Raw genomic sequence first — 12009 nt, 5'->3', positions numbered from 1 at the left:
TGGTTTAAGAGCCTTATCAAAAAAAAATAATAAAAAAATATTAATCAGTTATAGCAATATTTTGGACGTGGACATTTTTATTCTTAATGACTCAAGAGGGTAGTACATTTGTTCACAGTGTTCTTTTGACCTTTAATTTCGAGAGTGACTTTGTTCCAAAAAAAATGTGCCATGTGCACTAACAGCCAAAATGACTTCCAAGAGAAGAAAATTTCCCCAAATGGACAAAAATGTCCCTAATGATGCCTGAGGGTTAATGAAAGACATGGTGGTGGACATGAAACAAGTTTCTGAATTCCACATGCCAGAGAATGACTCAGAGATAAAACAGTAGGGTAGGTCAAAATGTTTAATACCATAACTGTGTGTCCTTACATGGTGGGGCTGTGTGTAAGGTAAATGAGGAAAGCAAAAGTCAGCAAAAAGGTAAGATCAAGAAACAGCCCAGAAAATAACCAAAAGGGAAACTCATTATGAATCAGACAAAGCTCAATTGCCAGGATCATGCAAGCATCATGCACAAAGAATTGCAATGGCTGAAATGCTCGACTGGAAAAGTACATAGATACCCTTGCCTCTGGTTAATGCAGTATATGCAAAGATAACTACTAGCAGATGCGATATAAGGGCAGAAGAAAACTAATAACATTACATAGACACATCAGTTTTCAAAATAAAACAGCTGAGTCTTCACACACTGTCGACATAATGATCCCATGTGCCCTGTAGTTTTCTTCCATGCACATATCAGCAGGTCCTAAAAGGATGTTATTCTGAAAAGTTGGGTTTAGGAAAAATGTCTGTGTAGTCATTCTATCTGATCTGAATAAGAACTTTAAAATCTAGCAGATCTGACACAGCAGAACTGGAGATTTTACATCCAGAGTAAATGACCACACAACACAGCATGGTAGGAAATGGCATAAAACCGCGCTGTATAAATCACTCTAGATTTGACAAGCACTTTTGTACGTGGGAGCTACGTTATGACTTGGCTTTTTCGCAGGCAGTTACACTAATGATCCTTCTGGGACGGCGGAGGTTTCGGGATCACTGGTTCTCTCATCACCCCACAGTGAACCAGCGATTGTATTTACAGCTGCTCCCAACCTATAGCCCTTCACCTCCTCTCCTTAAATAAGAGGAGACATCGACCGAACAATGAAACTGACTGAGGTTTCCACTAATTCACAGGATATTTTTCTTTCTCGCTACACCCATGGGAGGCAGAATTGAGGGGAGGGGGGCCTACCGCCCTACAGCCCATTCCACTTGCTCCTGATTGGTATTTGAAGGAGGAAGGTTAATTGGATTGCTTTTGTTAGCTGACCCAGAGCTACCCTCGCATACACAAACACACACAGTTTATAAGCACGTACATGTGTTGTGAGTGTGTTTGTGTATTTGCAGACGCATGTAACTTCGAGAGTGCGTTTGTGTGTGTGTGTCCATCTGGGCTGCTATGGCTCACTAGGGAGTCATACTGGCAAGCGTGTGAGGAAGTTTCAACAGAGCTGCTGCTACTGCAGTCAGAGCAACTCTCTGGGGAGTCAGATATCAGGATGAGTGTTGGAAGTCAGATTTCAGCCAGTGTATAACAATCTTTACAGACTCCATAACACATTGATTTCCAACCGGTCTACCCCCAGGGTCCACTTTGCTTTTTTGCTCTCAAGTCATAATGTGTTCAGAACTCCCAGTGTGTTTTATTTCACAAAAGGGAACATTTAATGAAAATATCAATGAGGTGCATTTGGTGCTGAACCCAAAGTGATGAAGAGTATAGACAGGTTTCCTTTTCGTGTACAGTACACAGCTCATACATGGACACGGGGTCCTGGCGTTACAGTCAGAACATTATGACATGTTTGTGAAGGCTCACAGGCACCCAGGTCATAGTATATCTAAATAAAAAACAGCTAAAACAAGACCTGTAGAGTTTCTTGAAGACGTTTGGCCGCTCATTCATGTTGCTCCATGTGTCCTCCAACTACAGGTATGTATCTGGTGGTTAAAAGAGTAGTCTTGAAAGTTTCCTATGGCCAACACCCACAAATGTTCCTTTCATTTAAACCTCAACTCCCCTCGTCGTTTAGAACTGATGGAGATTCACCCATAGGTTTCCGAAAGTGCGGATCTAAGCTCAGTGTGGCAGCTCCGGCCTCCGCCTTCCTGGCGCCGCCTGATTCCACCTAACTCTAGGTTATGCAAACATTGGTTTATTATTGCTGTAAAGGCAGTTAAACGTGGAGGTTTATGGTGATTGGCTCACTTTTAGAGCAAGCCTCAAGTGGCCATTAGAGGAACTGCAGTTTATTTGCTGTTGCTGCTTAGTCTTCACACTTTCAATACAGGATTTACTTGCTATTTATCAACCGCACACACCAGAAGACATTAGCTAAAACCTTGTGCCATAACCGGAAACACATATTCAACAAATTGGAGAAGTATTCATCCCATAATCTGACAGCATTGACACTCTTTGTTAAATAGTTTCAACCACACAGTCACAGTGGCAGCTGTCTTACCTTAAAATAGCCAGTTATTGTTGCACCACTGGTGTGTGAGTATTTGTGTGAATGAGCAACATTTTGAAGCGCATTGAACCTCTGAGGTCAGAAAAGCGGTGTATAAGTGCAGCCCTATCACTTATACATGGCTAATTATGTACTCTATTCTGATTTAACTGCAATTTTTTCCCCCCGAGATAATAAAAAGTTTTCTTTTCTATTGGCATTTGTGTAGTTTAGGAAACAGAAGCAACTGTATGTGTTAGTCTTCTCATTTGTCATTCACATATGCACATCTCACAGATGACATTGCTCAGTGACTCAGCCAATATAGCAATACAAAAGCGGCATGGTAGTTGTAAAGGGTTAATAAGAGACTGAAGTGAGCTTTGGAAAAAAACTAAAATATCTCATGAATGAAGCAAACTTTTTCCCACTTTAACAGACACTAGTGTTCTCATGTAGGACACTACCATTCGCAGAAAACTAGGAAGATGCTACAGAAATAAGAAACAAGAGCTTATTCTCGTTGCTCCAGCAGTGTTTCAACTGCATTTGACAGGGTGTGGTTTTTGTTCTTGTTTGTTTTCAGTGTAACTCAACCTTACTGTAACATGGTCTACAACATAACAGTAGAAAATAGCTAAAGGAGAGGGTGATTGTTGAGGAAGCGCTACAGCATTCAAAGTTAGGGTCTTGTGAGCAGCATTGTTTACTGCTTGGGCAGTAAAGCTTGCACATGGCTTGGGACTCTGCTGTACCCAGTATGTCCAGTAGGACTAAACCTACTAAAGCTTTGTAAATGACTCCACTATATGACAACAACAGCAATGTAAGCGTCCAGTTACCAAACAATAGTGTGAATATGCTGTTTGTTGTTCAAAGGTCGCATTGACCCGATCACCTCTTTTTCACCTTTTGTCCGCAGGGGACTATCGACTTAGCCACGCATCCACCTTTGTAACCCAGAAGATAAACACAGGCTATCATTGGCTGTGACCACTGAGCAAACATTGATCTTTCAGCACGCAGACAAACAACTAGAGTTTGTTCTGAGTGCACCTGTGTACGAGGATATGCTGCCATCACAGTTCTTAACGACTCTGTGCTTCTTGTACTGATATATGCGTTGCGTGATTAAGAAGCCGCAGTTTTCACAACTTCCTTGTCCTCTCTTCTTCCTTGTCCTCTGTTCTTAACAACAAACATTTTGAAGCTAAATGATTGTGTCGGGACGCAAATGAAAAATAGTGAAGTGTTAAAGAATAAAACAGCATGTTGACAGGCAGAAACTGAGATGATTTTACTCACATTACTTTAACTGCTCACATAACTGTTGCTTCGTATCAGTCTGCGTCTGTTTATTTCTTGTTTCTGGGAACATTGCCCCGGCTCCAGATTACATTGACACTGATTTTAGGTGCTGCTGCGTTACAAAGTGTGTTTTCCAGCAATGTTTTGTTGCTGCACGCGTGTAGGAATCCAACTGACATGTGGACGTGCGGCACACTAGCATGTTTGCTGACCTCTGTCACACTTTTTTCATGTTGGATATCCCTCATGTAAGCCTGCAGCTCTTGTTGTAGCTCCCCTAATAACTACACATGCCAAAATGTCACACTCAAGCGAGTGTGCAAACACAGACATGAAGCTTGGCTTTCACAAGGCTATTCATACGTTACTCCAGCCACATACGGTTTAGCTCTTTGTCTCGCAACCACCGGAGACGTCAGCCTCAGCGTCTCTATTCCATAAATACCTATATTCAATTTAAACGACGTGGAACTCTGCCACAATTCAATAAAAAAAAATTAAAAAAAGGTCTGTTTTCTATTTTCCAAGCTGTCTTTGTCTCACCCCGGGGTGTTATTGAGCACAAAAAGCTGGGAGGCCTATCTTGGCTGAATCCAGCCTGGGATAAAACTGTTGTGCCCTTAGGCCACAGGTGTAAACACAGCAGCGGCTGCACACAGGCGCTGTCCCATGTAATGTGCAGTGTAAAAGAAGCAGCCAGACTGAGGATTACTGCCTTGTAGTTGACTTTGACTGAGTGAAGCTGTCAGTTGTCTTGAGTACCAAGAGTATCTGAGGTGTTGATGTGGTATATCCCTTCATGAGATTATGTGTTCTTGTATGCCTATACTTTCAAAGACTGGGAATGGCCTGACAAGTCAAACTTGAGCCCGGATTTCTTTTTTCTTTAAGGGATTATTTTGCATTAGGTTTGATGCTCTTATTTTCTCAGTGAATGTTTGGGTTTGAGGAGTCCTTAGCAGGCTCTCACAAGTGCAGCATTAACAGTGTGTTTTCCTTACTTTGTTTTTTTTTTTAAACTTTACAAAGCTCTAGTGGAACTGCTGTATGGACTGTGCTCCAAGTGTAGTACATATTTCTACAAGAGGAGAATTTGTACGCACACATGGAGTCATTATCAGAGGTATTCTTGTTATGTTAGCTGTAAACAGGAAAGAAACGATGCCTCACTGGTATGTAAGCACAAATAGCATTCGTTTATAGATGACCTATTACTGTAGCACCTACTCATGGTTTTGCTTCCTCGAGCTAGGCACGTGTTTTCTGACTTCCCCGCATACGTCACAACGTGCTCATTCATTTATGAGAAGGCTTGTAAACACCCTGTATTTTGATGACAGGGCTGTTCTTGGGCATTATCACAGCTAGGAGCATGTGTGAAAGCAGTTCAGCATGGTCTGCTCAGCACAGTCAAACAAACATATCCAGCAGAAGACTGCCTTGATGTTTGTGAATGTACAAAGCAGTTCTAACTTGTGAAAGTTTTTTTTACCTTACCACCACCTGTCCTCTCCAGAGCTGTGTGTACGGGGAAAACCGGACCTCCATCCAGTGTACCACACCCTCTCTGGCCAAACTGGCCCTGCAGCCGCCCGTGGTCACCAAGGTGGAGTTCATCCTGGACGGCTACTCAACAGATGAGTGGGACCTGATCTACGTAGAGGACCCCCTCTTCCAGGACCCTAAGCTTACCTCCAAGGACAACAAGAGCATTGTGGAGCTCAAGGTGAGAGCGCTTATGGTTGAAGCAAACAGAATCTTCTTAACTTTATTAAGTTTTATTCTGCCAGGGGCCAACGGTACAACAGTAGCTTTTGGGTAAAGAAATGTCGTGCTACAGGACTGACACCTGCAGAAACAGGTGCAAAACTCAAGATAACTGCAGAAACTGTCCAGTTTACAGTTGTCAAGTAAGATTTATGCGCTGTGGTACATTTCAAAAGCTTAAGAAGTGCTTATTGAACAGCAAAAGCATAAAGAGAGCAGAAACGTGTCAAACTGTCATACTAGCACTACATTGTCTGCAAAGTGCTTGTGGTGTTGAACTCTGCCGATCTGACGTTTTAAGTTCACTGGATAAAGTTCACGCCCACTTGTTTCTGCACCTCACCTCCTAATACCCACGCACATTCACACATGCAGTCATTCATGGTCCAAGTCAAGATGGGAAGGAAACAATACTGAATGAAAAACAGGACGTGGACTCTGTTTCCCATCGTTTACACCTCGGGCCCCAACCTCCCCATCCCTCTTCCACTGCTATACCTCTCTGTGTATAGGCTCTCTGTTGACTTGCATTGTTCTTGCTGCTGAGGTCAAACCCCTTGACATATTAATGCTGCTTTTCAAACAAGCCACCACAGTCCCCAGAGCCCGTTTGAGGAACACAATGAAATACGCATTTCTCCTCTTTTCTTTCCTTTTCTTTTTTTGTTGACTGTAGCTCGACGGTTTGTGGCAGCTGTGCTGAACTTCTCACAAGGGATGCTGGCATATTTTTTTTCCTCTTCTCCTTCTTTCACTCTTTTCCCAGACTTGACCTTGGCCCCAATGCTAAATCCACCACCAACCCAACGTCTATCCCCCCTTCATTCTTCCTTTCAGCCCAGACAACCCCCCCACCCCCCTCGGTTTTTTACCCAGGGGGATGTTACCAGCCATCCCACCGAAACAGGCCAGATTTAACGCCATCTGATAACCCTGCCTTGCAATGGCCTGCAGTAAAGGGCAAATGCTGGGCTCATTTAGCACCATCTGATAACTCCGTCCCCAAAATGGCTGCGAGTAACAGCCAAATAAAGGAATATTTATCCTCTGACTGACAGCTCTTCACTGGTATTGCTGTTGTTATTGGCTCGGGGCCAGGCTCTTATCTGTTGGCTGTTGATCACTTTACGGGACACTGAGAAGATACAATTATCATTGTGACAGTTTATTTAGAGTGCCTGGTATTCCCGCGCCAGCTTTTTATATCTTTGTGTGTGGTATTGTCGTGTCTACGGCGAGGAGACGCACAACACTGACTTGTGTTGCCTTTGTGTGCAGCCTAATTGCAAGCAACTTCGTGGAATTACCGAATTGTCTTGCTGTGTGTGAGAGTGAAAGCGTGCGTGTGTGAGAGAGAGACTGCAGGAACAGGTGCGAGCTTCCACTCTGTGTCAAATTGGAAAATCCCAAGCTGTCACGCACGGAATGTGATCATTCTCTTTATTGCCTTCTGCTGCACTCGAACAAGCATGTTTATGTGCGTGTGTGTGTGAGAGAGAGGGAGAGCGAGAGAGGGAGAGAGAGAGAGAGAAAGAGACGTGGAATCAGAGAGAAAACAGACGGAACGAGAAGGGAACGGGAGGGGACAAGAGCAAACTTGGAGAGCAAGGGAATAAGTGGAGACAGAAGAGCAAATTAAGCTCCGCTGTTTTCTCCCAGCTTCCCGTCAAACAGTACACACCCGCTAACTCAGTTACACGCACTCACGTGGAGAGCAGCTGCGTGTGCTTCCAGTCACATCTCAGAGGGGGGGTTTTGTTGTCATCCCGCTAGGGGTCACAAAAAAGAATACGTTGCTCTGTCTTGCTGATTTTAATAAGAAATTCAATTTATAGGCACTGATTTCAATCACTGTGACTCATGATTAACTGTGCCGCTAAGAAAGACGCTTCAGTTATCAGTTATTTCACCATTTCCTCTTTGGCCCAGAATTCCAAGCCTGTGTGCCCTCAGTAAGACATGAATTTGTTTACAGAATATTGCTCCGCTCTATGCAAATAGTTTAACAGCCACAAAACTTAAATGTGAATGCTAAAGAAGACTTCAGTGTTGCAGTGTTAGGACTTTAAATTGCAAAAAAACACATTCTTATGGTCTGCGATGACTTTATATTGAAGTTCAGAGCCCGAATAAAGCGAACCAAGTAAAATATATTTTGGTGTATGTACCCTGACGTCAACTTTAGTTGGGCAAAGAAGTGTTTCCATGATAGTTTTTTGTGGAGCAGCCAGACTTTTGACCCCGAGTAAGTGATTCACATAAAAATGGCATGTATTGTTTGATCTCAAAAGCATAGTTTGTTGCCATCTTATCTTGAAATGAACCATTTTTTGTCTTCCTGTTTGGGAGTACCTTTGATCAAAATAACGAACCTTCCGGCTGACATCTACGTCTTTTCCAACAACTGATCGTGCATGCCTCCCTTCCTCAATTTTTCCTCCCTTTTGTCTCTCACTGCTACTATTCTTTCCTCCTTGCTTTTTCCCTCCTTCTTCTTTTTCTATGCCTCCCTTTTCCTCCCACCTTTTCATGGCCAGTTTCTCCCTCCTCTTCACCACAGGGTGACCGGATGGACAGGGAGGCGATGAAGTGTCAGGTCCTAACTGTTTCCAACCACAGCTGTGAGAGTCTGATCCTGGTAGGAAACACTCTGGAGTGCACCGTTCCCACCGAGCTGCAGGCCGCCACGTCCAAGGAGCTGCAGGTGGAGGTGAGAAACACCTGCACTATGCAGACATCAAGACACGTGCCTTGTTTTGCGCCAAAAGCAGCAGTATTTAACCAGTTTTATTATTTTTTATTATTACACTTGCATAGCTGCCCATAAAGACTACGTAACCATTCATTCATTCATTTTCTGTAACTGCTTGTCCTCTGGAGGGTTGCGGGGCAAGAGGTGGGGTACACCCTGGACAGGTCTCCAGTCTATCACAGGGCTAACACAGAGAGACAGACAACCATTGTCACTCACATGCACACCTATTTATTTAGAATCACCAGTTAACCTAACGACGGTGGGAGGAAGCCAGAGTACCCAGAGAGAACCCATGCAGGCACAGGGAGAACATGCAAACTTTGAGGCATCAGTGCTAACCACCACACCACTGTGCCGCCCACTACGTAACCATTTACGTGCAAATTCAGATACTGGTGTACAGCACCTACACCTGGATACGCATGTACACCCAGGTACCACCCTCATCACCTGTGCAACAGTTGGTCAACAAAGACACTTTAAGACAGCCTTTGTTTATAGAAAGTGACCACAAATACACATCCACACCCAACCACACACACACACACACGCACACATCCTCACTTCACTCAATAGAGGGCCTCCTTGCATGTGCAGAGAACAGCTTCAGCGTGTGTCTGAAGTGGTGTTTATATAGCACTGGAGGGGCTGTGTGTGGCAAGGTGTTTAAACTGTTTAGAGGTTTACTGGAAGCTGATTGATTTCATCAGAATGTTAGCTCCTTAAGCTCTTCAGTTGAGGAACAGCACCATATGCAAACACATTGCTTTTCCAAAAGGAAAGATGATTAAAGACTTGTTAAGCAGGTTTTCAGGATTCTTGTACGTATATTATTTTTTAGAACTTCTCACAACAACTGAAAACAACCATTTAGCACTGATCTGCCTACACCTATCCCACCCACACACCTCAAATTATTTCCTACCTTATGATAAAAATATATTTGTAATAAATGGTGAGATCATAACCCAGGTCCTCTGAGCCAAGAATGATCATGATCAACAGAACTGAACTGGTACTGTGTGTGTCAAACATCTGCTCTGAGACAAGTGGTTGTGATAAATCAGAAATCCACTAAGCCACTTATAATGCATTTATATGAAAAGTCCCCCACTGTTTGTATTATCGGGCTCAGAGAAGGAATTTCAACAATAAAATGTATCATATCGTATCACAGCACCTGGCTCTGAGAGAAGCAGCATAGCTAAAACATAACACACACAGTGATGAAAGATGGACGAAGTATGTGCAGTCGCTTTTTCAGCAGTCGTGATTAGTTTGAGTGTATTTCATTGAATTTGGCTTTGGTTTAACAACACGTACTTCAGGTTTTATTCGTTCTATCTCTACTTTTTGGACGCGTCACTATACAGACATCAGACATTTCGTGGCTGATTTATTAGCAGCCCTGTTTTGTTTTTTTATTGCACTTAACACACACCGCTCTCTGCAGTGGCCAAGAGAGCTCGATTTGACAACACATGCAAATGCTCACACCACCAGATAGTTACAACAGTACAAAAATGCACTACAAATGAACACAAACAACGATGGAAATAACATTTGATCAAAACGCTCTAAATAAACTGTGAATAAAATGACTGAATGCTGTCAATCTAATAAAAAAATAATATTGTTTGTTGTCAGATAGTTTGAATTGACAAACCACTAACAACCAATAGGCCTATAAGGAATAATGCAGTCAGGGTATCAAAAGAAAAACAAAAAAAAACAAAACAAAAAACATATTTCTAACACCACTGATAAGTAACAAACATCAACAGCTCCAAAAGTCATGAAGCTTTGAATAACAAGCACATCCCAGCCGGGTTCATCACTCGTTGTGTTTCCCTGGAAACATTTCCATTGTCGTTTGTGCTACTTGCAGTGTGTTTGCATTGCATGTGTTGTGTGATTGATGCAGACCTCTTCTTACCATGCTTGTGTTTTGTCTATTTGCATGTGTTTTCTTGAGCTGCAGTGCACTGTGCTCTCTAGGCCACCGTAACATACTCCATTTACATGCAAATTCAGACACCTGTATAAACGCACATGTATAGGCCCCACCTGTGCAACAGTGGGTTAACAAGGGCACTTTAATCAAGACGGCCTTTTGTTTATAGACACACACAACCACACCCCAACCACACACACATCCTTACTCCACTCGACAGACGTTTTAATGATTAGATTTGATTAGATGCAAGCATATATTATACACAAGAAATTAAAGACAAATTCTCGCATTAGGAGGTAGCGGAAGGCGGAAACAGGGTTGTTCTGCCAGTGGCCATGTTGAGCATTTTATTAAGCACTCTGGGACCTTTATGGAAAACACCACATTCCGTCAGCATTCCAGATCATTCACAAAAGAACTTCAAATACCCTCCTGTCCTAATACAGTAACTTATAAAAACCCTTTATTATACAGTGTGTTGAGTGAATGGCCTCAGCAACCAGCTGTCACTGGAATATAAGTCAGGCAGCTTTTGAATTGCTAGAAGGCGATGTACAGAACAGTAATGTCAGAGAACACCCCCACACACACACCGACAGACACACACACCCACACACATTTTCACACACAATGAGCCCCAAATATTCTTTCAGGTCTTCATTTTTTTTTTTTGTTTGTTTGGTAAGGTCAACTTCAGATGCACCAAATATTCTCCAATCAAGTCATTCCAAAGTGCTGAATCATGAATCTCACTTGATCATAATCTGGGGGAGAATTGATCCACGTCAAAGACACATTTACAGTCACACCAGTTGCATAAGAACAGTCTGGAAGACACTCAGAAGCTGTGCAATTTTTTTCTTGCCATCAGTAACACTGAAACAGTCAATAAACATTCCCCTAACAGTCCTTAACAGACTTATCTTGACTACTTTTTGGAAATTAAACTCAAGTATACGTAGCTAAGTCAGAAAATTGTAAGCCTTGCCTATAGTTGCTTTGGAAAGTATCCAGACCCCTTCCCTTTTTGTGCACATCATTATGTTGTAAATTTAATTTTAAAGGATGATCTACACTCAGTATCCCCTGATGACAAAGTCCACACATGCGCTTAGATATCTTTGAATATTTATTTTATTTCAGTCTCTCATTTACTGACACCCTTGTTTCAGTGCTTTATGGAAGCTGCTTTGGCAGTTACAGCTTTGAGTCTTCTTGCTCATCTGGATCAAAGAAGTTTGGAAAAGGATGGGAAGCATCTGTGAACTGCCGTGTTCGGGTATCTCCACAGATATCCCAGAACAGCTTCAGTCATGTCCTGGAGCTACTTTGCATTGTCTTGGCCGTATTCTCTGATTCACTGATGTGCTGAAAGATGAACCGCTGCTCCAGTGTCAGGTTGCTTCACTCTGGAGCAGGTTTTCTTCTAGGAACTCTCTGTGTTTTGCAGCATTTGTTCTTCCCTTAAGTCTGACCAGTCTCCCTCTAGCTCCCACATGTCAAACTCAAGGCCTGTATCCGCCCGCAAGATAATATTTTATATGTATTTTGCGTGCGCACCATTGATAATACAAATCCCAGACTGCACTGCAGTAGCTGAACTTTTGCTATCAGGTAGGTACGTCCCCTCCCAACTTTATTGACAAACTCATCAGAGTCTCATGGTTGACTCTGCAATCGCTCAGCGTATCGCGTAGCCTGTGATT

General features: G+C 42.8%; 1 protein-coding gene across 1 annotated transcript in view; it reads left to right on the top strand.

The window, feature by feature from the left end:
• met (MET proto-oncogene, receptor tyrosine kinase) overlaps positions 1 to 12009 on the top strand; it is a 64197-nt gene that overhangs the window by 38011 nt on the left and 14177 nt on the right. Inside the window, exons 11-12 of the mRNA XM_084555830.1 lie at positions 5341 to 5550; positions 8152 to 8301. Of these exons, the coding sequence (XP_084411956.1) occupies positions 5341 to 5550; positions 8152 to 8301 (360 nt within the window). The remainder of the gene's footprint in view (positions 1 to 5340; positions 5551 to 8151; positions 8302 to 12009) is intronic.

This window comes from Chelon labrosus, assembly GCF_963514085.1.
Source record: "Chelon labrosus genome assembly, chromosome: 11".
Taxonomy (NCBI): domain Eukaryota; kingdom Metazoa; phylum Chordata; class Actinopteri; order Mugiliformes; family Mugilidae; genus Chelon; species Chelon labrosus.
Note: the sequence above shows the minus strand (reverse complement) of the source record. Positions and strands in the feature narration are given on the sequence as shown.